Genomic DNA, 26,360 nt, shown 5'->3' on the forward strand with positions numbered 1-26,360 from the left:
ACCTGCAATAATATGCCTGCAATAAATATATCCATACAGATATGTGCACGCCTGCAGAGCTATTCTCAGAGAGCGTTGTACAAAAAAAGTGGAAAATCTATATGGAGAATGAATCTATATGGAGAAAACATATATGGAGAATGAATAAAGGTGCATGGGGTTGCATTTTGCAAACTGTACCGTGGGTTTGCATCTCTCTGCCAATTGAAGACAAAAACACAAATATACAGTATCTACGCTTAAGTGTGCATATATGAGGGAGAGATGGAAGTGACGGTGGCTGGGTGGTTTTAATTTTGTATACCCAGATGCTGACTTTGAGCACTAGTGGTTAAATGGTTAAATTCACCTGACCAATGTAAAGGTAAAGTCCTCGACTTACGATGACAACTGAACCCCGAATTCCTGTTGCTAAATGGATTTTGCTCCGTTTTACACATTTCCTTGCCTAAAATTGTTAGGTGAATCCCTGTTAAAGTTAGGAACACGATTGTTAAGCAAATCTGACTTCCCCGTGAACTTCGCTTATCAGAAGGTCACAAAGGGAGACCCCGTGACCCTGCTGCCGTCATAAATACGAGTCAGCTGCCAAGTGCCCAAATTTTGATCACGTGACCACAAGGGATGCTGCCACAAGTGTGAGAAACGTCCATAAGTCACTTATTTCGGTGCCATTGCAACTTTGGTCACTAAATGGAACTGTTGTAAGTCGAGGGCTGGCCTGTATTGTCTAAATGGAAGGATTGTCTCACCCCCCCAAAAAGAGCCTCTTTCTTTACTCTTGAGTTGTGAACCCTTAAACCTAATCTGGTTGCCTTGCAAACTGTATATTTTATTAACTTCACACTCACCGTATATTAATACTTAGCCTTAAACATAAAGGGCTGAATCTTGAATCACCTGCAGGAAAATTTGCAGCTGTTCCCCCAACGAGTGAGGGCTTAAAATTGGGAATTTGCAAACTCCCCCCCGCCCCCACCTACCCCCAGTAGCTTCTTCTGCCAAATTTGGCAAGGCCCCTTGGTTGTTCTTTCTTTTTTTTTGCTGCATGTGATCCCAGGTTCTGGCTCGGATAAGGGAGCAAATTCTCCGGTTTAACCGAATGACGGTTTTTATGTTTAGCGCGCGCCAGGGAACGCTTAGCGGCTTAACCAGCTAATCTGCTGTAGGCTCCTTCTGCTTAGGTTGAGGCCAGCTACCTTTTGTTTCTCTTTGAACACTTCTGTTTCCTATTCTCCTGAATGCTGCATTAAGAGTCTTGCTATGCAGGTATGTTCACTTCCTTTCTTGACTACTAGGAGGGCGGAAGTACGTAGCGTGGGAGCAAAGTTAAGTGTTTTCCTAAAATGGCGGCTAGCTCAGCGTCTCGCGACTTTTTAAGAGGAGCAGGGACTTCCACTCCCAGGATTCCCCAGCCATGGGGAATTCTGGGAGTGGAAGTCTGTGCACCTCTTAAAAGTGGCCCAGGTTGGGAGACACACAGCTGATGGTGTGCAGAGCTGAAGAAGCTTCTTGGATGAGAAGTGAAATGTCTTCAAAAGAAAAAAACAAGAAAGTCATGGAAAAGCACCTTTTGGGACAGCGGATGGCCAATCTTCCTTGGCCACTGCTTACCTTAATGTGGAATAAACAGCATAATTCTCCGCTTTGGACAATAATAGGGGATTGTTCCACAGCTTATGACCCAAAGGTCACACCATGGACCCAGAATTGGGGTTTCCAGTCGTTTTTATTATTTATATCAGTCCTCTTTAGGGAGCGAGTCTAAAAAGAGCCTTTAATTCTGAATTTCCTGGTGTTCAAACAACACTGGTTCGCTAAGGGTCTTTTAAAAAAAAAACCACCCCAGGGTCTCAATCTATTCTTCACAACAGACCTCCTTTAAATATCTTTTGTGGCCAGAGAACTCAAGATTTAAATCATAACATTTTTTTCAAGCCTTCACAGACCCCCTTAGGCAAACCTTGCAGAACCCCAGGGGTCTGCGAACCACACAGGCTGAGAACCCCCGCCCTATCCCGGTTAGGATTACCCCAATTGGGATGCAGCTTGGAAGTCTCTGCCTCGCCCTAGTTTTTCAGCCCCAAGTTTTGCTCTCATCTGATCACGGATCAGAACTGAATTCTGAGAGAAGGCATCCTGCAGAGATATCCCATCGCACTCTTCCGGCCGAAAAGAAAAATCAGTCTGTTTGCACTATTGTACATCCACCCACCGAGATCCTCCTGTTGAAGAGCCTCCTGGCTCTTACTTTTCCCTTTATTTGAGGGATCGCTGGTGCTCTCTTTCCTTGAAGACGTTTCATGACCCAGGTAGGTAACATCATCGGTGCTAGGACGGTAGCACTGAAGATGTGACCTAGTTGGGTGAAACATGAAACATCCGCAAGAGAACCTCCAAGCTCAGACAGCACCAAGGACCCTTCATTTCAATTCTAAGCTACAAATATTCTTCTTTATTTCTCTGCCAAATATTTGGCCCTAATTCAGCAGATCCGCTGGCCAACACCTGCAAAGCTGCACCGATTCAAATCCAAACTCCAGACGCCGGTGGTGTTCGCAACACCGGTGTGTGTTTTTGGACCTTCCTCAGCACCTTCTGGCCTGTTCAAAATCCTCCTCTCGTTCTTGTAGTTGACAGAGACGTCCTCTCGGTATGCTCGGAAGATCTCGGGCACCACCGCCCTGCAAGAGGCTCTGAAGGAGAAGCAGCAGCACATAGAACAGCTCCTGGCCGAGCGGGATTTGGAGCGAGCGGAAGTGGCCAAGGCCACTAGCCACGTTGGGGAGATAGAGCAGCAGCTTGCCTTGGCACGGGATGGGCACGATCAGGTGAGCCGAGGGGTTTAGCCTGTTTGGAGCCACTCTGGCAAGTCCAAACCGGCAACTTCATTGCCTTCTGCCCATAGTACAAAAATCTTTCCCTGGGGAACGACCAGATAAATGATAGTAGAACTTAAAGAGGGTCAGGCTTATGCCCCTTGTAGCTGCGTAAGGACTCAAGACTAGTTCCCTGCTTGACCCCTCCTTCCTGCCTAGCTGGGAATTTCCCAACCTCAGCTGGCAGATGTGGAAGATCAGATCTCTCTTCTGTACAAAAGATTCCTCTCTTTTCATGACCCTGTAACCCCGCTTAATTTGGGGTAGAGTCAGGGTGACTGGATGGAGCTGAGCATTTACTGGCAGATGCCCTTCCTGGTGCCACTTTTCTGTACAAAAGAATAAAGAAGTAAAAAGGTTCCATACTACCAAGACTGTTTTACCCAGAGAGATTCGATCATTTTAGCAACAGTTGGTTTATTTCGGAAGTCCGTTTGCTAAATTCATTGCTCGTTCTTTCTTTCCACTCTATGAGCTCTTTAAAAAAAGTTGCCAGATTTTAGTTAAAATTTCTGATGAAAAGGGAACGTCATATTTGGGGAAAACGAAGGCTAGACTTTGGGAGGACCAAATAGCTCGGGTTGGATTGGGGCTCAGTGCGTCTTCTGCGTAGCTCGTTCACCGTAGCTTCATTTAAGTTAAAAAGAGGCGTTTTTCTCACCCGCTTTTCTGTTACTCAGCGAATATTGGAAATGGAGGCCAAGATGGACCAACTGCGAGCCTTGGTGGAAGCGGCTGATAGAGAAAAAGTAGAATTGCTGAACCAGTTGGAGGAAGAGAAAAGGTAAATCAAAGGTGCAGGCAAGCAGGAAAAATTGGGAAAATTATGTACAGCTAGCTCTCCAGCCAACGTGTTCTTCTTCGCTGGGATTATAATCCAGGAATGGCTTGAAGGGGGAAGGGAATTCTGGGAAAAATCAGCAGTGATCCATGCATTCAATCCTCTGTCTGTAAGAGGTTACTCCAGACCGTGGGGGGATCAAAAAATCCTGTAGCTGTTTTGTTTTTAATCTTCTACATGGATATTTTTAACACAATCCAGGTAGAATTACAACCACAAAGGGAGCAGAGAGACAGTATCTTATCCATAAACATCTGGCTTGAATTTTACAAGATCTCGAATCTTTTCTAAAAAGAAAATCAGAATTATTCCGCTATGATGCTTGATTCTTAATTGTCCCCAGAATATGAGAAATAGGCTGGATAACCTCCCTCCTTATCTTCCCTGTCTTGCTTTTTTAAAACTGTTCACAGGAAGGTTGAAGATCTTCAGTTCCGGGTAGAAGAAGAGTCTATTACCAAAGGTGATTTGGAGGTAAACATGACTCCGCTTCTCTTAAACCGGCTACACAGAAAAGAAAGCGCTTATACCGTAGCAAGCTACCAAGAGAGTAAAGAAAAGAGGTGGATTCTTATCACGTCTGAAAGGACCCCGGATGTGGCTTAACTTTTGCTAGCTGAGTGTTCTCGCATTTGACTAGATTTTTCTTTCTAATTCTTTTGTCTCCGCTGTGAGTAAGTAACGTTTTTCATTCTCATGTTTCGCTTCCGTGTTGCTCAATAACCTTTCTGGATGCCTTTCCCCAAATCCCTAATAAAAAAATAAAACACTTGTTAAAACCACCCCACTGGGAATTGGCGCCAAAAGCTTTAAAACTCGCAGTGGGTCTGATAGGCCTGAAGATCAGTGCTAAAAATGAAGGCTGAGAACCCCAGCACAACGCAGCACAGCTAACATTGGTTTTGAATATCATCCTGTCCTTCTTTGGGAAGGGTTGTAAGCAGTCAGATGGCTACCCGGACGTCTGAACTGTGTGTTCCCAGCCTTCTTCCGCACAACACTTTTGCAAGTCGATCTTCAGCTGCGAAAACCACAGGCCCTGCTGGTTTTGCACGCTAAATCCACGCCGTTCGATCGCTAAATTCACATCCTCTTCAGCATGCTTTTGTGTCATGTTGCTGCCTGATTTCCAAAAACAAACCTCTTTTTAAGATGTTCAGTAAATGCTTTTTCCCCCCCCCTAATCTCGTGTATCATGCGAAAGTTGGAAACTGACATGCTTGAGCTTCCGATAATCCAGACTGAAAGCAGAAGGCTTGAATTTAATATTTCATATTAGGATCATCTATTTTTATGTTCTCCACCCCTCCATTTTATCTGGACTTTTCAAGGAATGCTCATTTTCAGCCCGTGGTTCTTTGTCTCTCTCTCTGTGTGTGTGTGTGTGTGTATTGTTATTCCTGATACTATGAGTTTGAGATACAGTACATACAGGTAACCCTTGTTTAGCGAGTGTCCTGTTTAGCGACTGTTTTGCAGTTAGGACGGTGATGAAAAAGCAACTTGGCAAGACATCCTCGCGGGTCTGCAAAGCGAAGGAATGCTGAAGTCAGATCATAAGCGCAATCATGGTCTCATTTAGCGACTGCTTGGCTTAACAACCGCGTTGCCCGTCGCTGAAGGAGGGCAACCTGTGCTCAAATCTTCTGTATTCCTAAGATGGCCGGTTCCCGAACGTCAGAATTGCTCAATCTCTCCCCTTAACCACAAAGAACCCGCCATGTTCCCCTTGTGGAACCCGTGTCCATTAGACCATTGGGAAGTTTCAAAAATTAAGTCCACGAGAAGATCCAAGGCCCTTCCTACAAATTCCAAACTTGCACATTCTGAGTCATTTCGCACAATGAACTTGACTGGAGTTCACACCGCTTGCCCAGCCCATCACACATACGCACTGCGGCCACAAGGACAGAAATATTGATGGCAGGTGCTGTATCGCTGTCCTTTTGTGGAACACATGCACTGCAACCAACCTACCAAGCCGGACCAATAATAATAATAATAATAATAATAATAATTTGGTTGAGAGCTGCTAGCACTTGTAAATTTCCCCCGTCTCCCCTCGCAGGGTGGTTTGCTTCCTTTTTTTAAAACTTGTATTTTGAAACCGTCACGTTGACTATTCCATTGAACTCATGTTGTCTTAATTTTTGCTGATAGCCAAAGAGAGACATATCTGAAGACCCTGAAAAAAATGTAAGAGGACCTCTGAATGTGTGGAGACACCCCCCGCTTTCCTTCTCCCGGTCTTAACCCCCGAATCTTTCCCAATAAAGCGTTTGTCGATGGTGCTTTTTAACCACTAACAACGCAGATTGTTCTGGGGGCATTCGCTCCCTTCTGTGCCTGCATGAAATTGAAGAACCTTTGTGGGTTTTTAAAAATGTAGGGCCTTGGTCCGAAGCAGAAGATGAGGAGGGAAGGAGGATTCAGAAAAGCTGTGCTTTTATATAAACCTTCAAACTTGGCACGGCGTCCTTCATGCTTCAACCTTGCAAGCATCTTGTAAGACACTTCGCTGCAGAGCTTCAAAGCCTTGAACTGGTTGATTAACCAAGATCCAGGCCAAGTTGGGTGATTTCCTAGAGTGGGTCCCATTCCATAGATTAATAAGAGGAATCAGGATGGAAAAACTGTTTATTTTTCTTCATTTTCCCCCCATAGCTTTGCTCTCCAGTGGTTTTGTGAGACACCCTCCCTTTTAGATTACATATCCCCTGTACTGTGTGTTGCACGAGTGTGTAGCGTGACTCTTAGGAAGGACTGAAGGACGTTTTGGACCCCCATCCCTTTTCCTATACATAAAAAAGTCAGCCTCGTTTCCAAGAAGATCTCTGGAGGATCCTGTCTGCTTTTTTTCCCTCTCTAGCGGGCGCTTCCGTCTTGCCGTGTGGCCTTGTGCGTTCTGATTGCACAGCAAAATATTGTGATGATGATGATTATTATTATTTTGCTCTTCTTAAATCAAGGTAGTGGTGTAGCTGAATGAAATCTGCATGAGACGTACTCCCTTTTTTCCTTTTCTTTTTGTGAACGCTTTCTTTCTGCACCCAGATCTTTATACCCCGTCCCAATTGAAATCCTTTGCGTTTGAATATTGATTGAATTGAGCGTTTGCAAAGAAGATCACAGTCCACTTCTCTGACCCTGCCCTCCCATTTTAATCCAGTTGCCAACTCTTGGGAGAAAACAAGGGTCTTGGGACATCTAAAAAAAAAAAACCCTGCTAGGTTTGTAGAAGACTCAAGGCCACAAACACCTGTACAGGTTCTCCATTGATTGGAGCAAGATCTGGTCTAGTAGAATCTCCAGTTCTCCTGGATTACAGCCTCTGTAATTCCTAATCCACAGGCCATGCTGGCTGGAGACCATCAAGTTATCTATTTCTTCAGGGTTCGTTAGCAAAAAATAGGATATTGACCATTTTATAGGTTGGTCTCCCCTTGTTCAATCTGTCTAGTGTGCTTCTGGAGTAGAAGGATGAAGGGCCAATTAAATTTGGGATGTCGCCTGTGTTGCTCCCTTTATCTTCCCAATTTGTCCCAACAACCAGATCTTCTAGTGAAACACCTTATGCTCAACAGTGGCCCCGAATGGAGAAGGGTGTATTTCAAGGATCATCGTAATGGCCTGTAGAAGAAGGGGATTCCTTGTTGACTTTGAAGACCCTTAGGAGTTTGGACTTGTAACCCAAAGGATACCCTTGATTTACGTGGTGGAGTCAGAGAAGTAACCTCTTCTGAAGTCCTTAAGGACTCTGCTTCCTACACGTCAATGATATTTGTGTTTAGAGCTCTTGGATTGCCTGACGTCCTTTTGCAAGTAGGGACCATGTCTCGGCTGTTGACGCTGAGGAAGCTTTGCCCCAATTTGTTGGCCTTCCTTTCAATCATCCCTCCTGTGAAATCTTAAAACGTTGCCAAGAAGCTTCTAAGTCAAACTTTTGAGGGGAATCTACTCCGTTTAGTTGAGCTCTTTCCATCCAAAGAGGCGTGTGAAGAAGGTTGGGCTGAGGGAACCTGCCCCTGGTTCGTGTTGGGGGCCCATCCAATCCAAAGGTTTCATCCCGCTCTTCCCCAAGAGCGCTAATCCTGGCAGGGTCTTCTCTCAGTCTCCTTACCCAGAAGGCCCTCTTCGCCATCCGCTAAAAGTGGTCCTCCTCCAACATAATCGCCAAGTTTCTTCCTGCCCGCCCCCCTCCCCTGGGAAAACAAGTCCTCTTCTAGGGAGAACCCACCAGGAGCATAAACCGTGACTGACAGAGCATTAACTTTTCCTAATTTGTGCTGATAAACGTCACGCCAATCAGGCTGCATGGTTTTGTCGCTTTTTGTTTGTGTGTTGTGCTCCTTCCGTCCATCCATCCTTTGACTCTCGGCATGACAGCCCCGAGTTCCATCTCCCGAGTCCGTCTTTCACCTGGTTCATTGTTTCCTTTTTTTTTCCCTTTTGGTCACCCTCTCCCTTCTTCCACCCACCCTTCCATCTTCTGCTGTTCCTCACTGGTAGAAGACAGCCGGTGGCGCCTCCTGCATGTCGCTCCTCTTTCTTCTCATGCTGGCATGTGATGGTGGCACTGTTGTGTTCTCTTCCTTTCCCTTTTTACTAACAGACGCAGACCAAACTGGAACATGCCCGCCTTAAGGAGCTTGAGCAGAGTCTTCTCTTTGAAAAGACCAAAGCTGGCAAACTCCAGAGGGAGTTAGAAGACACTAGGGTAATGGATTTCACTATGTTTCCATCAAGGTGGCCAAGGGGTGCGTGCGTGTCGGTGTGAAAGCGATTTGAGAGTTTTCCGTGGGGAAGGTTTATGACGTTGGAGCTAGTTGTATTTTGGAAAACCCACCGCTTGAGGGGTCCATCAGAGGTCACCAAGGACCCCGCCGTTCAACCCCAAGCTACAAATATTCCCTTCTGATGCGACCACTTGATTTCTCCTTCCCGTGTCTCTAAACATTCAGTCCTGCTAAACTTAAAATCCCTCTTGGTGGACTAGCTTTCAGGCTGTTGTGAAGTCCCAGTAAAATAACTTCACAGAAGGCAGCAAGGAGTCATAAATGTAAAACAAGCCTAAGAGATGCCAGAACCTCAAGAGTAAGTTAACCAACCTTCAGGAGCTGATGGACGTTCAGTTATCCTTCATCTATACGGTGAAGACCATCTTAGCTTCCTGATTGAACTTGAAGGTCTGGAAGTCTTCCAAAAGGGACTGGACAACCATTTTTCTGAAGCAGGGGATTGGAGTAGAAGACCTCCAAGTCCCTTCCAACTCTGATTATTCCATGTTCTAAGTCGCGTGGAGAACGCTTTGGTGGGTAATTGTTCACGGAAGTGGTTTGGAGATGGCTTGACGTTTTATGGCTCTCAATTTTCTGCAGTGGTGGAACTAACATTTTTTAAGAGTTTCACTCTTTAAGGAACCCTTTAAGGAGTTCTACAAACTTGTAATCATGAGCAAGCTGCAGCTGAAAGCTTTTGATCTGAACTGTCCGTTTTTCTTATCACTAATTTCTGATGATTGACCTTTCTCTTGGAATCAAGATTTACTTCTGAGCCCACAAGAGGATGTTCGCTTTAAACAAAAAGCCAACACATTTTTTTGTGAGTTGAAAGTTGTTATTTTATAGTATTATGTGGGATTCCACTAACGGTGTCATAAAAATAGGGAAAGGTAGATTACCAGCGTGCTCTGCCCCTTTGAAGGACAGAAGACGTCATGCTAGTACTGTAGTATTTAGAATGCCTCTCTACCCCTTTGAATGCATTCTTTTATAATATTCTCTGCTCCTTTTTTTAATACTGTTTTTTCGTAGGTCGCCACTGTATCTGAAAAATCTCGAATCATGGAACTGGAACGAGATCTAGTATTGCGGGAGAAGGAAGTCACCGAACTCCGGTCAAGATTGGAGTCCGGTAAAGTGACCAGCAACGTGGACACATCTCTTGAGCTGCTGCAGGAAATCAGCACCTTGCAAGAGAAGATGGCGTCGGTGAACAAGGAACATCAGGAGGAGATGAAGTCCCTGCGGGACAGACTTGAGGTCAGTGAGGAGTCCTTCCAGAAGGAAATCAAGACCTTGTTGTCCTCCAACGAAAAGATGGCGAAAGAGAACAACGCCTTGAAAGCCAAGCTGGACACGGCCCACAAAGAGAATTTAGAGGTGGTTGAATTGTGGAAATCTAAGCTGGAATCTGCCATAGACTCTCATCAACAAGCGATGGAAGACCTGAAGACCTCTTTCAGCAAAGGAGCCGGCCTTCAGGCAGCGGAGTTTGCAGAGCTGAAGGTGGAAGTCGAGAAGATGAGAGAGCACCATCAGAGCGAAGCGTCTAACTTGAAGATGAAGCAGGAGAGCGAGAGGTTGCGCCTGGTGAACGAGATCGAAGCCCTGAAGAACCAGCTGCTGGAGGTCACGGAGGAGAAGGAGAGAAGCTTGGAGGTGCTGAAGACCCAGCTGGAAAGCGCTGAAGATCAGCACCTGGTGGAAATGGAGGACACTCTGAACAAGCTGCACGAATCCGAAACGAAGGTAAAGGAGTTAGAAGGCCTCCAGGAGAAATGTGTGGAGCAAACCAAGATCATTGATAGCTTCAAAGCCAAGATCAAAGCTGCTGAAGCAAAGTTCGTGAACCTGGATAGCCTTCAGGTGGCCCTTTCTGAAGGTAAACTGGAGTTGGAGAAACTCAGTGAGGAACACGAAGCCGCCCAAAAAAAGATACAGAGTTTAGAAAATGACAGAAATAATGAAAGTAGCCAGGTGTGTACCAACATCCATTCTGTGTCATTTTGCTTCAATGTTTGTCTCTTCCCTCCCTCATTTCATTGATTTGTGTTGAGTTGAGGGATTCTATTGTTTGCACATTTGAGAACTTATTTCAAGCTTTCTGAATGAATTAATAGACACCCCGCCCCCCAAAATAAATGTTCTATCCACAGAGGGACAACAGGAAATATTTAAAACAGCATTATCCTCCCATAATGGAATTTGCTACAAGTTGTGGAGTTGTCCATCAATCTGTTGGGGTGTTAATTGGAATTTAGATAAATTTGTAGAATATAAAATGAGTCTCTGCTTAGCTTCCAAACGGCTTTAATTATGCATGGGAAGATGTGAGATTTTGGTTGAAATGGGTCTTTAGTTTTAATTTCTATGGAAGGCTGTTTAGGGTGACATCTTGATTGTGGGATAATATTGAGCAAGAGTCTCCCAACTTGGCAACTTTAAAGACTTGTGGACTTCAACTCCCAGAGTTCTCCAGTCAGCGTAGAGTTGAAGTCCACAAGTCTTTAAAGTTGCCAAGTTGGGAGATTCTGGATATTGACCATAGTTCCAAATCTGAAATTCCAACTAGAAAGGTGGGTCTGGATTTTCCCCCCGATACCAAAGGGCTATCAAGCAGGGTAAGTGTCAAGCTTTCATATTTGTCTTCTTCACTTTGAGGAGAAGACAGTTAGATGCCTCTCCTTCAAAAGCAAGTTATGGGTTTCAGAACTTAGAAACAGAGCCTAGAATAAAAAAAATTCCAGATCTCTCCAACGGCTCCTCTCTTCCTAAAGTTCTCCAGATGCCATCAGCGTCGTGTCTGAATGCCATCCCAGTGTATTAAGCCCTTCCCTTCATTTTCTGTTCATCAAAGTTTGTTTTGGCCCTATGTTTTTATTTGTGCTTCTCAAGAGATGCTTTGGTTTGTTTTTCTGCTTCTTTTGAGTAACCTTTACATTTTTACATCCATCCCCCTGGTCCACCTGGCTAGGCTGCTAGTCTAGTCAAAGAACTGCAAGTGAGGGAGAAAAAGCTACTTGATCTTGAGCAACACTTGGGCACCGTCAACCAACTTAAAGATTCTTTGGAAAAAGAGTTGGAGGACTTGGTGAGTAACCGCCCGGGGCCCGGGGCCCAATCCACTCCAGAGCTTTGCTTCAGGGCTTTGAGAGGGCAGTTGGCAGCTTCTCAGCTATCCCACTTCAGAGACATTGAGTTCTTTTAAGGTAAGATGGTCCCCCCCAAAATAAAAGAGCTACTTTTACAGTGGTGTGATCAGAGTATCCTAGGACCGTGCATTGTCACGTTGCATGAGTAGTTGTTGGAAGTCTAGGAAAGGATACAGCCATCCAACCTTTGAACAGGAGAGTTTGCAATGTGCAGTGTCAGACAAACAGAATTCAAGAGGGACTCGACTTAGATTGCTGATGAGAATGTTAGGATTCCAGGCTAACTGCTCTCTTGACTCCACCTCCACTGGGGTTCGATGACGGTCGTAAGTTGAGGATTACCTGTACAGACAGTGTTTTCCCCCCCCCTCCAGTCCCCTTCAGAAAACACACCTTGGAGATTTGCAGTTGTCAAATAAAGTTCCTAGGCTTGCTTTAATCCTTAAAAGACTAGCCAAATGTTGCAAAGCCTCAAAATAACATTTTTTGATCCTGGCTTAAAAGTTGCTTCGGGCTGTTTGCATCTCAAAAGTACGTAGCGTTGCGACTCGCTGTTCAGTGTGGTTATGTTGCTCTTGTTCAGCCAAATGTACTTCTCACTCTCCTTTTCCAGAAAGAAAAATTCACGAAGGGCGCCGACGAGGCCAAAATTGTACAAAAATCTATGCAAGGTACGTTTCTCACAAATGCAACCTTGTGGCAGGTAGAAGAAAGGATGAAATAATCTTCTCCGAATAATAAGCAGCTTCTCTCTTTAAGAAACTGGGCCGAACTCTGACCGAACTCTTTGCATTTTCTTCTCTTTTTAGAAACTCTTGAAAAACTAAACCAAAAAGAAAAGCAGTTTACACAGCTGTCAAGTGAAGTCGATCAGCTGAGATCCCATTTAACAGGCAAGAAAAAGCCACAGATTTTTTTTTCACTACAGTCGAATTCAAAATTAACGCATGTTTGCTCACGTTTGCAGCCATTCCTATGATTGCAAAACCATTCCAACTTCAAAGCCAACTTTCATACTTTTCCCCAGTTTCGAACAAAACGTCCAAAGCTAGTTTCCAAGTAAAAGTAATGCGTGACTTATGACCACAATTGAATCCAAAATTTCTGCTGCTAAGCAAGGCAGCCGTTAAGTGAGTTTTGCTCCATTTTACAAACAACGGCCAGAGCAGAACGTAAAATTACCAAACTGGTAGTAATGCCGGTTGAATCCCACCCCTGTTTCCACCCCTGTTATCCAACGATTGATAAAACAAGTGTCAAATTCGAAAAAATTCCGTGTCTTCTTTTATCTTCAGCGTTAGTCTATCCATTTCTGCACACTTTAATATTTTTTTTAACTACATCTTTTTCTGCAGGTGTTTCCTCCTTTTTCCAGTGTTGTGCAAATACAATTCTTGCTGCTGTCAAAATGTGCCATTTTAAATATACATTCCCTTTATCCTATTTTTCTGGTACTACGCCTAACGAAAATAGCTCTTATAATCTATATGTTGCCTTAACATTTTTTCTAAACCCCCCCATCAATTCTTGTGGGAAAGAAAGATGTCTTTGTGAAACCCCTTTTCTCATCTCCTTGCTTTTAGCCATGGAGAAGTCGCTGAAAGAACGAGAAATGCGAGAGCAGCAGCTGGTGGAGGCTAAAGCCAAGCTGGAAAACGAGGTGGCGGAAATCATGAAATCTTCGGGCGACAGCTCTTCCCAGCTGACCAAAATGAACGACGCCCTACGACTCAAAGAGAAGTAAATCCACTCCCCTCTAAAGGAACTTCTCCAGGCCCCTTGCCCCTAGGACAAATAACTTGGGGAGGTCTTCCATATTTTTTAAAGCTATATTTTTTGTTCCAGAAAAAATAATGATTTGTCAATTCTGCTTCTTTTATGGTCTCCAGCTCTTGAATAATACTTTAAGCATCGGTTTCTCAACCTTGGCTGCTCTAAGATGTGTGGACTTCAACTCCCAGAATTCCCCAGCCAGCAATTCTGGAAGTGGAAGTCCATACATGTTGGAATTCTGGGAGTTGAAGTCCACACGTCTTCCCCCATATTGGCTGGAGAATTCTGGGAGTTGAAGTCCGCACATCTTCCCCCATATTGGCTGGAGAATTCTGGGAGTTGAAGTCTGCACATCTTCCCCCATATTGGCTGGAGAATTCTGGGAGTTGAAGTCCGCACATCTTCCCCCATATTGGCTGGAGATGGGAATTGAAGTCCACAAATTTTAGAATTATGGGAGTTGAAGTCCACACGTCTTCCCCCATATTGGCTGGAGATGGGAATTGAAGTCCACAAATTTTAGAATTATGGGAGTTGAAGTCCAGACATGGGGAGATTGACCTCTGCACATCTTCTCCATGTTGGTTTAGATGAAAGAGTTGAGCCAAAATCTCACCCATGAAATGCACATCTTGGACGAGGTCCACCATCATCTAAGCTCCCTCCTTCTCCAACCCGCCCTCTGGGATTGTCACCCTGACCCTCGTTGTGCTGTGTCAATTTTAGGCAAGTGGAAGAGCTGCAAGGCCAGCTCACCAAGGCCAGCACAGAAACGTCTCAGCTGCGGGAAAATTTGGAGCAGGCGGCCCGTCAGGCTGAAAAGAAGCAGGAAGAGATGCTTGCACAACATCAGGAGGAGCAGCAGAAAATGAGGAACAAATTAGGCAGCCTGGTAAGGACAGGGGAAGGGGGGACGGGACAGAAGGCTGGTGGGTTCTTGGGGTGGAGGGGGGCAGATTTCCCCAAAGAGTCCAAATTCAGGCAATCGAGAAATCCTTATAAGTTTAACACAGTCTTGCATACAGAGGCGAAGCTGGGTGGAAGTGGTTCTCCACTTACATCCACAGTAGAGAGCTTGTAAGCCATGATGGTTGTAAAACAAATCATGCGTACGCAAAAATATATCACTGAACCGGTAGTTATACCGGTTGGATCCCACCCCTGGTCTAAGTGCTATTGTTAGGTGGAGAGGGAGGGAGGGAAGGAGGAAGGAAGGAAGGAAGGAAGGAAGATGAGAGAAGGAAGATGAGAGAAGGAAGGAAGGAAGGAAGGAAGGAAGGAAGGAAGGAAGGAAGGAAGGAAGGAAGGAAGGAAGATGAGAGAAGGAAGGAAGGAAGGAAGGAAGGAAGGAAGGAAGGAAGGAAGGGAGGGCCGTGGTGGCACAGTGGTTGGAATGCAGCATTGCAGGCTAACTCACTGCTCACTGTCAGCAGTTCAATCCTGCCCGGCTGAAGGTTGACTCAGCCTTCCGCCCTTCCGAGGTCGGTCCAATGAGGACCCAGATTGTTGGTGGCAGCAGGCTGACTCTGCAAACCGCTTAGAGAGGCCTGGAAAGCACCGTGAAGCGGCATATAAGTCTTAAGTGCTACTGCTCTTCCTCTGCCGGCGGTTTTTTTGCAGGAGAAGGAAATAGCGGCTCACCAAGAGGAGCATAAACGCGTGCAAGCCGCCAGTGAGAAAACGCGCTTGGAAACGGCTGCCCGGCATGGAGAAGCCCTCCAGGAACTCCAGAGGGAGCTTCAGAAGAAGGAGCAGCTCCTCGCGGAGACCCAGAAGGCCAACCGCGAGTTAGAGAAACAGTCCAAGGAACTGAAGAAGGAAGCCGAACACGCCAAGGTGCGTAGACGCCTCCGTCTTGGACGTGCGCAGGGCGGGTTTGTCCTGTTGAGGAAGGCCCAGGTTGAGAGGCCCTTGATGCTCTCCGAGCTTGGTGGCTTTCATGCAGACGTTTCTTTACCATTGCACTGAGGGAGTTACCTAGTTGGGTCACGAAACGTCTGCAAGAACCACCCCGCCAAGCTCGGAGAGCACCAAAGACCCCCCAGGGTCTTCCTTTTCTACCCCTTCTTCTCCACTCTGCAGACTTCTTTCCCTTCTCGCACTCACGACGTTACCTAGTTGGGTCATGAAACGTCTGCAAGAAAAACACCAAGCTCAGAGAGAGAGAGAGAGAGAGAGAATAATGGAGTGGGAAGGGGCATTGGAGATCTTCTAGTCCACCCCCCTGCACAAGCAGGAAGCCCTGTAACATTCAGACAGACGGGTTGTCTGATCTCTTTTTCAAAAGCCTCCAGCGATGGAGCGGTGAATTCAGTGTGGTCGTCCTCAGAACCACAAACAGATCTGCTTGTCTGCTAGGCCGAGGTTTTCCAATCCTGACCCCTTTAAGATCGGTGGACTTCAATTCCCAGAATTCCCCAGCCAGCTTAGGTCTTCAAGGGGCCAAGGTTGAGAAGCTCCGCTCTAGGCCTCCAAATCCTTCCTGGTTTCGCTCTTCTTGTTTGCTAACATTTTATAGGCTTTCTTGGGATGCTTAAAAAACTCCTTATTCTTCCCCTGTGCCAGGAACGAGGTTAGCTTTAACGGTGTTCCTCACTGCCTAACTTCCTACTTAAGTCAGTCCTAATTGTCTTTTTATTTTGCCTCTCCTTGAAAATTATTCCTGCCATTCATCTCCCATTATTATCATCGCTGTGCTTTAAGCTTTGTGTTTGGTCATTCCTATACCTGGATACGAGGTGTATATATTGACACACGGATTAGGGATGAGGTACATATCACTGATATTCATTGGCAAAGTGAGGCAAAAGCTACAAAAAATAAGTATAAATCCTCACATTCCAAAGGATGAACTTTATCTACCCTGGCTAAGAGAAAATGTCACCTTGGAGAAGTCTTTTGCTCTGAACTCCTCAAGTATGAACTCACAGTTGTTACATCGGGTGTGAGATCTCACAGCTTGCTTGCTGGCAGTTCATGAGTCGGCGAGCGGATGACGGGATAATTCAGGCATTGAATCCCACTTCTTAATAGTTAATAATTTGATCGTTGCCTGCATAAAAAGGTGAGAGATACTGGGTACCTTGGTCTACATACCAAACAAATGACCCATTGGGATCCCCACATCAAAACAATTTACCTTATGTGCGGCCAGAATCGGAAAATAACATTTAACACAGCACGGTATAAAGCAAAATGGTTCGCTTGAGATTGGCATAGGTGGGACTGATTGGGGTAGGTTGCAGGGGTGACACCGAAATATAGTTTTATCCTATTTTATCAATATTGCATTTTATCCCAGTTACATTTTGGAATGTATGTTATTCCAATTTCATTTTAAATTGCTTTGATCAAATCTTAGTAATAATTTCTTTCTGGAATTCTGCACTTCAATATGGCCCAAGGACTAGTCAATAAATCAATAAATAAAATAAATTAATACATGATATAAAAGTCCCAAAGGCGCAACTGGACTGTTTTTATTTGGAAGACGTTTTGCTTCTCATCCAAGAAGCTTCTTCAGCTCCAAAGAAGAACTGAACTGAGAACTGAAGAAGCTTCTCGGATGAGAAGTGAAACGTCTTCCAAGAAAAAACAGGAAGTCCAGGTGCCTCTTGAAAAAAACAACTTTGGGACAACTGTGACCTGGATGATTGAGAATCTCCATAGACACCTGATGTAACGCCTTACTATTTCATGCAAGCGTTCCTTGCAATACGTCTAAAATGACTTGGATGGTCTTTAAGCAGGGCTTTCTGGGTGTCAATATATAAACTCGCTTAGCCTTATTTTGGGCATGCTATTTATTAATCCACGCTCGTCTGCTTGACCTCATTTTTCTTGTGTTTTGTCTCCCTTTCTCCCTGTGCTTTGTTCATTTAGTCCTTAACCTCTATGTTAGCAACAGCCAGAAAAGAGATTGAACTTATGTCAGACGAGATGAGGGCCTTGATAGCCGAGAAGGAAGTCTTGGCGCAGGAAGGGAATGCTTTAAAGTTAGAGAAAGGTTCCTTGTTATCCAAGCTGGTAGACTTGGAGTCCAAGATTGGGCTGTTAAAACAAGATCAGGAGAAACTGTGGACCGTGAACGAGGAGCTTCATCTGGAGAACAAAAGGACAGTCAAGGAGAAACAAGACGCGGAGAGCAGAACCCAGCAAGAGAAGGAGAAGAACGATGAGCTGATCTCCGAAAAGGGACGGTTGCTCCTGGAGATCGAGGCCGCCCAAGAAGACCTTCTCAAGATCACAAAAGAGAACGACGCTCTACGCACGTCGAAGGCGGCTCTCCTCGGTCAGGTGGAGGAGCTCCGAGCCCGCAGCAAGAGCTTGGCCCAGGAATGCCAGAAGCATGTCAGCCAACGGGAAGAGCTGGAGGATTGTCAGAGGAAGCTCTCCGAGGAAAACGCCGCTCTTCTGAAGGACAAGGACGACGTCATCCAGAAGCTGAAGAGCTCCTACGAAGACATGGCCAGGGACCAGAAGGAGCTGCTCCAGGAAGTCACCACCTTGGCTGCCGAGAGGGACTCGCTCTTGGGCAAACATCTGGACCTGGAAAGCCAACACGTCGCCTTGAAGAGGGAACGGGATATTCTCCTGCAGAGCAGCCAGGACCTGCAGTCTGACAAGGAGACGCTCTTGATCCATCAGGAGGAGATACGCAAGAGCTTGGAGCAGGCTCTGTTGGAGAAGCAGGAGCTCCAGCTGAAAAGCGAAGGCCTGCAGTCCAAACTGGAATTATCCGATAAAGAGCTTAAACGGGTCACCAAAGACAAGAACCAACTGGAGGCCTCCCACGCTAGCCTTTCCAAACTTCTGGAGGAGATTAAAGCCAGCAGGGCATCGACGGACACTGAGCTGATTCAGCTCCTGCAAGAGAAGGAGACCTTGGTTTGCTCCGAGAGCAGACTTGCAGCCGAAAGGGAAGAACTTTGGAACGAAAACAAGAACCTGTCGGAAAAGCTGGCCCAGACCTCCGAAGAAGCGGCCCTCGTGGAGAAAACCTTGAACGATAAGCTGAGCCAGTTGAGCGCGGAGAAGGAGGTGGCCTCTCAGAGGTCTCTGAAGTTCAAGAAGCAGAACGAGAGCCTGCTCAAGGAGAAGGCCTCTTTGGAAGCCAAGTGCGCTGAGCTCCTGGCGGAGAAGCAGTCGGCCGCCAAAGCCCTGTGCGAGTTGAAGAAGAAGCACGAGTTGGACATCTCTGCCAAAAGAATGTTGGTCCAAGACAAGGCCAAGCTGCAGGGCAGTGCCGAAACCCTGAAGCGAGAGCTGGACCAGAAGATAGCTGAGAACCAGGATCTCGTCCGATATAAAGCTGAGCTTTCCAAAATCTTAAAAGAGACCCAGAGTGCCAAAACCGTGTTGGAAAACGAATACTCTGCCTTGCTTCACGCCAAGCAGCTCCTAGCCGCTTCCTTTAAAAGCAGCTCTTCAGAGAAGGAGGTCCTGACTAAAGAGAAGGCCCAGTTGCAAGAAGAATGCCAGAAGTTGGCCAAGGAGCTCAAAACCATCTACAATAACCTGACGATCGAGCGGGAAGGTCGTACGTTGGAGAAGGAGTCCTTTCTGGTGGAGAACACCCAACTCCATAACGCCATAAGTCTCTTGGAGACGGAGCAGGAACAGCTGAGGCTAAAGAACAAGGAGTTATTGGTAGAACGGGACCAGCTGAAGCGGGAGAAGTTGAAGAGCGAGTCCAGGTTGGAAGAAATCATGAAGGAGAAAGAGGTCCTCGGTGCCGAGACGGACCAGCTGGCCTCCAACATTGAGAAGCTGAAGAAGGAGTTTGCATCTCTGACCAAGTCGAAAGCGGAGCTGCAGGAGCTTCACAGCAGCGTCTCCAAGATCCTGGAAGAGCTGCGTTCCAGCCACCAAGCCAGCGAACTGGAACGAGCGAAGCTGCTTCAAGAGAACGAGATGTTGCTTCTGGAGCAGAAACATCTCACCACCATCAAGGAGGAGATCCTGAAGGAGAAGGAGGCGTTCTCCAAGGACTACTACAAGCTGCACGAGGAGATCACCCTTCTAGCCCAGGCCAACAGTGAGATGTCCGGCAACCTTCTGGTGGCTCAGAACAAATGCCAGGCGCTTCAGAAGGAGAGGGACGAGCTCGTGGTCAAACTGGAAGACATTGAAGGTCTCCAGGCTCAGGCGGTAATGCAAAGATTTGAGGTATCGAAACTGCTAAATCAGCCCAGTTACGCTCACTAACACCCACCACTAACGGTTCCCGTGTCTGCACTTAATGTTGCACGTTTGAGCACCCTTGGAGCACCCTTCGTAATTCTCTTGCAAGTAGCCAATTTAGCGGATTGGTGGGGGTGAGGGACAAACCCCGCTCTTCAGCAGCTGGAATGGTGTGACGGAGGAGTTTTTAGGGCCTCACCACGGCTGAATATTCCAATCAGCTCTTCCGTTGTGAATAAAAAGGCGCCTAGGCCTGATGAATGGGATGCGATCCCCACTTGAATTGGACGTGGTCTTGTTTTAAATTGGTGTCTCAAGGGTGACGCCTCCCTCTCACCCTTGTCCCAGAATGAGATCAAAATTCCAAGCGGACTGATTTTTAAGCAGAATAACTTGCAAAAAGGACGTTGCAAAGCTGGTTACCTTTTTATTCACAATCGTGTTTGTGTTTCACCACCAACAGAGGACAAATCTGAAGGCTGAATCGTTCCTATCTCCCGTTTCATTAAAACCTAAAGGTTTATTCCAACCGCTGTTCTGTCTTTAACTATCCCGATCTTAAAGCTTAGAAGGTATTATTGAAATGTTTCAATTATCTCTTCTTGTGCCCCAAATTTAGAGGCGTGGTTGTTACTGCTCTGGTTTTTAATATTCTTTTTTAAAAAAAAAAAAAAAAAGTAGAAATCTGTTGGTGATGAAGCTCTGTCCTGAATGGTTATGGGTAATTTAAAAAATAATAATAATTCATGAAGATAATTGAATTGGGAGCCACGATTTCACTTGGATAATACTAGCATGGGGTTGTCATTTAATTTCTGCATGGAACAGTAGATTTAATTGTGCTTCTGGCACGAGAATGCTGGAAGAAGAAGGATTGGTTTGACACTCCAGCAGCGGCTGGATTTTGGCCTTGACTTGCTGTTTACTCTAGAGAAATACTATTGACTAGAGCAGCGTTTCCCAACCTTGGCAACGTTAAGAAGCGCGGACTTCAACTCCCAGAATTCTCCAACCAGCTATGAACTCTGGGAGTTGAAGTCCACATTTCTTAAAAGTTCCCAGAGTTGAAAAACGCTGTGATAGGTAGGCAGTCAGAGGCGGGCAACCTGGACACCTGCAGAGAGCTCGGATTATAACTCCCATCATCCTGAACCACCATCACAGTGGCTCAGTTTACGGAAGAGAGAGCTCCGTAGGACACCAGGTTGTCCCCCAATGGTAAACCTGCCGCCACCTTCAACATCTTTTGCTCAGGAACTTGACCTGGGTTGTTGTTCTTTTTAAAAAGATTTTAAAAGATTTGTTTGAAATCTTTCAGACTGCAAAAACAGCAGAAGATGCTTTGCAGATAGTGGAACAAGTGACCAAAGAGAAAGACGCCCTTCATAAAGAGAAGACGGAAATCTTGGCCTCCTTAAAAGATGCCAAGCAGCTCAGTCAAAAGCTGAAAAAAGAGGTAAATAAAAATGAAATCTCTGCCAAAACTTCCTTCCTCCGGTTAGGTCCACAGCAGAGGTGGTATTCAACTGGTTTGTACCGTTTCCAGAGTAGCGGTGATGAGGTGTGGGTCACGGAACCGGTGGTAACTTCTGTCTGGCCACGCCACCAAACCGCTTCCTATGTGGCACGTTGGGCCCTCGTGGCTTGCCTAGCCTGACTCCCCCACGTGCCTGCGCCCCAACTGAGCACCCCTGATCCGCCTGCCCTGCTCACATCTGGATTTTGGATCGTGCGACCTTGGGGCCGAGGCTTACACACAATGTAAGTGTGAAAAACAGTCCTGAGTCCCTTTTTTCCAGTGCCGTTGTGACTTTGAGCTCTCTTTAATCAACTGAGACCCGGTGAGGACCTGCTGATCCAAAGCCAAGGCTTCATGAGCAGAGATCTCGTGCCCAACCGTTAACAGGGAGATCCCCACAGATTTTTAATCAAGCGATCTCCTCTTTTACTCTCCGTTTTTCCATTGAGAAATTGGAAAGTGAAAGAAGAGTTGTGTGTATTGACGGAATCCACTCCGTGTCTTCCAGGCAGATGGCTAAATCCACCCACCAGTTCTAATTCTTCCAGAGTAGCCAGAGATTTATCTATTATGAAATAAAATATATTCTCCCCCACATCCCCAATGCTTATGGACAGAGAAGACTTAGAGGCTGATGAGAAGACAAAGGGGTCAAAATGAAAACGTGGCGACGCCAAACCTTGCAGGTGATCCGAACTGTGGCAGAACCAGCGCACACACACACACACACACATATCCTGGTCCCAAAGAGACAATATTTTCAGAATTAGCTCCTTCCCCGCTAAATGAGCTGTCCTACACCCTCAGGCAGTGCTCACGCCTGACGCAGCTGCTTCAAGAGAAATGAAAAAAAGGGTCAAGATCAGAGTGGGTCACCGTTTCTTCCCTCCTGGGACCCCCTGAATTGAATTTTTATTTTATTTTTTATTTTCCCTCCCCTCTCAAGCTGGACACTCTTAAAGAAAGCCACGTGAAGAACCGAGAGGAGCTCAGCAAATCTCAGGAACGTCTGAACAACGAGAGCCAAAAAGTGGAAGAACTCCGAAAAGAATTGTGAGTTTTGTTCTACTTGCGGGTGGGGAAGGGAAGAGGTTTACTGGAAGGATGGGAAGGAGAGGAAACGCAGAGAAAAAGCCAGCATGCCTAAACAAAAATAGCCAGGATTTGCAGCTGTTTCTGGGTAAAAGAACAAGAGACAAAAACCGGGTTGCGTTTTTAAACAGGCGAAGCTGCTCAGAGATTGCTATTTTGGTCCCAGTTGGCTAAAGAGGGCACATTTCCCCTGAGTATTCCCTGGTGTATTTTCTCCAGAAAATGTCCAGGAAATGCCATACATACTTCTGTTATTATTATTATTGTTATTATCATTAATGGTAGATGTTGTGCAAGAAGTCCTCTGGAACAGGACTTTCCATATTACACAGAATAAACCAACTTCATTGTGCGTTCATTTTACAGGTGCAATCATAGGAGAAAGGGGTTGTTTGATGCTTATTCTGAGATTGCTATTATGGGTTGTTTTATCTCTTGATCCGTCGGACTGGAAAACCCATGCTTTTCGGAGTGTGTCATGAGATTGTACTTGAAACCTAAGTCTTTTACAGCGCAGTGCAACTAGTCCTAATTGAAACCAGAACTTCTTTTCTTAGCTGAGACAGTTATAAGAGTTGACAATTTTTTTTGCCGTGGTGGTGGAGTGAATCGGTCCGGCCGTTAAGCGAGCCACACGGTCATTAAGTGGCTCCTTCCTTGGATTTTCCTTGCTGGGAGCCAGCTGGGAAGGTTGCACATGACCTTGTAAATGCACACCAGTTTCCAAAATTCCCCCGAATTTTGATAGCATGGCCAATGTCTTTAAATGTGAGAATTGGTCAGAAGCCACTTTTTCAGTGGCTGTTTTAACTTTGAACTGTCACTAAATGATTGCTTGTAAATCGAGGAGTAGAATTGCAGCCTTTTTCTTAATGAACTGTGACTCCGAGACTCCTTTTATGTTTTACACCAAAGAAAATACGATTTTAGTGTTTTCAGGGATGTGTGAGCAGCCTGTGCAAAAAAAGAGACACCCACTCCCACTATTATTATTTTTCTACAAACATAACGCTCTGCCGCTTGAAAAATCTCCTCAAATCTCTTCTAAAAATAGATAGCTTGACGATGCACGCAGGCAGCTCGCGCAACAGCAGCCTGCGAAGCAGATGGTAATCCCCGTTGCCTCCTTTGATTAGGTTTTAGCCCAGGCTTTTCAAATCAAACTGTTCCCGCACGCTCGCTCCAGCCAATCTGGATAGCACGGAATCTCATTTTGCAGCAGGATTAATTCACTTGCAAGGAATGTAGGACGCTGAGATGTGCCCGGCAGGACCCAGGGAGACGCTGGACTCTAAAAATATCCAGGCGTTTCCAGGCGGGAGATGCTCAGGGACCCAACGTCCCCATTCACACAATCTGGGGACAAGCCAGGGCTTCGAGAGGCGTGCGTTTGTCTCCCGCAAGAGGAAGGCGCTCTCTCCCAAGCGCAAGGGCCGCCGGGCTCAGCCGGAGCTCCGTGGTTGCATCCGTGAGCCTGTGCCAATGGGACGGGAGTGAATGGAGCTTTTATTGAGCCAGCCCAGCCTGCCTGCTTGGCAGGATTGATGGCTGCCAGCCAAGACTCCGGGCACCGCCGGATTGCCTCCGAATCCAGCATCGCAGGGAGCTTCCTCGCCATCCGATAACGGAGGCTTGGCAAGAGCCCGTGGGATTAACTAGGACGGCTGTTGGGTGCTCGGTTTCCAAAGGGGACATAAACGAGCACGCCCTACCTTGGGTGACGGAGGAGACGGAGGCTGGGCGCTTGGGGTGCTGCTGCTTTATTGGCGGTCTCGACAAACCGTGACAAACCATGATGCAGTTTGCAAGTCGGTCTGTTCTCCCCCCCCGCCTCCCCCCCCCCCGTCTCGCTCCCTTCCTTTCCATCCTCCTTGTTCCTATGGTAACCCTTGCTGCCTTTCCCCATCTCTCCCAGGGAAGTGCTCAGACTGGCCGAAGAGGAGAAATCGCAGCAGCTCGCCGTCTTCCAAGAAGAAAACCTCAAACTTGCGAAAGAGTTGGGGAAAGGGGATCCCGCCAGTCACCAGAAGGTAGGTAGATGCTCCGGCCTCGGATTTGGGGGGTGGGTGGGAGAAGGAGGGTGGGGGGCGGGGTGCAGAGGGGTCCCTGGGATGCTGGACCCGTGGATGTGGAAGAGAGGAGGAGAAGGAGGGCAGGGCTGCCAGAGGGGCATGAGGGAAGGTGCCAATCCCAGGGGAGAAGCCGCCTTGTTAGGAGTTATAAGAGAAGGCAACGAGGAATCTCGCGCTCGTCTTAGGGAGGCGTGAAGTTTTTAGGGAGGTGGCTGCTTTCACCGGCGAGGGGAAGTTGATTTCGGCTGTGCAAAGCGAGTCCTTTGCAAGGATTCCACCTTGACCCGAAACTGGGGTGGAGTGGGGGAGGAATGGCAGGACCCCCCTGCCTGTACCTCCCAAATCCCTGAGGACGTTAGCATCCAGAACTCCCAGGTGTTCAGTGGAAGGTGTGTTTTCTGGAGCAAACCAGGCTCATTTTCAAGGGTACATCCAGAGTCCCCCTAAATTTGCACTGGGAGGAAATGGATTTTTAGGAAGATCATGTTGAAAAAGTATGTGCGTGGAAGTCCCTTCAACTGTGCTCGCTCTCGCTTTAGGGGCACTTAAGGAGAGTTTATTAACCTCTTCCCCTTGAAGATGTACGGACTTCAACTCCCAGAATTCCCCAGCCAGCAGTTTAACTGGAACTTAGTGTGTGGTTCCTGATTCTTTATGCTTGACAAGGGGGTTATTTTAGATTCTGGCCATATTCTTGGTCGAATAGGATAGAGGTTTCAGATCTTTTAATTATTCATTATCCTTTCTTTTGGCCTTTTAACATGAGCAGTAGATGTCTTTTAGGGGCTTAAGGTTTGAAAATGCTCCCTCGCAAGAAGAGGATGGGAGAAATAAGATTTAAAAAGGATCTTCTAATGCTACTTTTTAATAATAATAAGCTGTATGAGGATTAAGGCAGTACTGTTCCCTTTGGGGTGGGGGTATTTGTGTGTTATGTTGTTATTGCTGTGGTTGGGTTTATTAATCAGGGCTGCCAGGTATTATTTCTTTGCTTTTAACTCTATTTTTGGATCTTTAACCTGCTGGAGTCTTTGAAGTGGGTGGCATTGTAAATACGAAATTAATAATGAATGAAATTATAAGAAGGCAGAGCTGGTTACATAACTACATTGCTAAAAGCCTTAGAAGTGGCTAAATAAAATACTCCCCCCCCAAAAAAAGATGTGGAATAGATTCAAGACCCCAAGAAATTAAAAAAAAGGAGGGGTATATGGTCTGAAAGAGAGACCTTCATAGACAAAAACCCTCTTTTTTTTTCTTCCTTTCTCTTCTGGTTTTCCAGCTGGAAGAAGAGAGATCGGTCCTGAATAACCAGCTGTTGGAGATGAAAAAGAGGTGAGTTGATTTGCACAATCTCTCGGGCGTGTAGGCACTTAGAAAGGAAAAAGGAGAGAGAGAGAGAGAGAGAGAACCTTAATCTCAAATAGAATTCTTTGATCCCCGCTACTCTTCTGCGCTTAAAATAATCTTAGCGTTGCACCTTGACTGTTCAAAACATCATTGGCAGGTAGAACATTACGTTAAAAATACATCAAAGCATTACTGTGTCCTTCCCCCTCCCTAAAATCTGGGTGGTGGAAGCATTGATTCCTGGAAACTTTTACACAATTTAGCTCATCCTCAGAACTTGGTTGATCTCTTCACTTCGCTGCCTTTCCATGCCCGCTTAATTCAGAGCCATTTTTAGCCTCCCTGGGGGGATTTCCACGGATTTGTCTCAAAACCCCAAAGCCCCCTCTTCCTCCAGCTTCTAAATTCTTCATGGAGAGGTTTCCGCCCCACCCACCCAAAAATAATAATAATAATAATAATTTCTAAACTTAGAAGCCTGAAAAGGAAGCTCCCTTTGACGACCCCGGAGGACATTTTTAATTCAGGAAGGACTCTGATCCCCAATTATGCAGGGTTCCTTATTGCTGGTAGGACCAGGCGGCTGTGAGTTCTAGCTCTTTCTTAGACATGGTGCCGACTGGGTGGCCTTGGGCCCCTCCCTCTCTCTTAAGTCAACTTAGGGAGTGCTCAACTCAACTCAACATCAGTTGAAACATATATGTGAGATACCATATGC

At 46.2% G+C, this 26,360-nt stretch overlaps 1 protein-coding gene across 11 annotated transcripts in view; it reads left to right on the top strand.

The window, feature by feature from the left end:
• The window catches only part of CLIP1 (CAP-Gly domain containing linker protein 1), a 51,661-nt gene that overhangs the window by 14,114 nt on the left and 11,187 nt on the right, over positions 1–26,360 (top strand). For 4 of the 11 annotated variants that reach the window (XM_087913315.1, XM_087913313.1, XM_087913312.1 and 1 more), the window contains exons 7-23: positions 2,634–2,831; positions 3,560–3,663; positions 4,134–4,194; positions 5,881–5,916; positions 8,333–8,437; positions 9,534–10,478; positions 11,476–11,592; positions 12,267–12,324; positions 12,463–12,546; positions 13,237–13,393; positions 14,153–14,318; positions 15,047–15,262; positions 17,309–19,594; positions 20,928–21,065; positions 22,075–22,181; positions 24,136–24,250; positions 25,575–25,627. In XM_087913315.1, the coding sequence (XP_087769441.1) occupies positions 2,634–2,831; positions 3,560–3,663; positions 4,134–4,194; positions 5,881–5,916; positions 8,333–8,437; positions 9,534–10,478; positions 11,476–11,592; positions 12,267–12,324; positions 12,463–12,546; positions 13,237–13,393; positions 14,153–14,318; positions 15,047–15,262; positions 17,309–19,594; positions 20,928–21,065; positions 22,075–22,181; positions 24,136–24,250; positions 25,575–25,627 (4,946 nt within the window). Of the gene's footprint in view, positions 1–1,191; positions 1,270–2,633; positions 2,832–3,559; positions 3,664–4,133; positions 4,195–5,880; positions 5,917–8,332; positions 8,438–9,533; positions 10,479–11,475; positions 11,593–12,266; positions 12,325–12,462; positions 12,547–13,236; positions 13,394–14,152; positions 14,319–15,046; positions 15,263–17,308; positions 19,595–20,927; positions 21,066–22,074; positions 22,182–24,135; positions 24,251–25,574; positions 25,628–26,360 lie in introns of those variants that run through there. The other 7 variants (XM_087913318.1, XM_087913319.1, XM_087913320.1 and 4 more) reach the window with 5 other exon arrangements.

Source organism: Pseudonaja textilis, chromosome 15 (assembly GCF_049901715.1).
Source record: "Pseudonaja textilis isolate UNSWEBS1 chromosome 15, rPseTex1.2, whole genome shotgun sequence".
Classification (NCBI taxonomy): domain Eukaryota; kingdom Metazoa; phylum Chordata; class Lepidosauria; order Squamata; family Elapidae; genus Pseudonaja; species Pseudonaja textilis.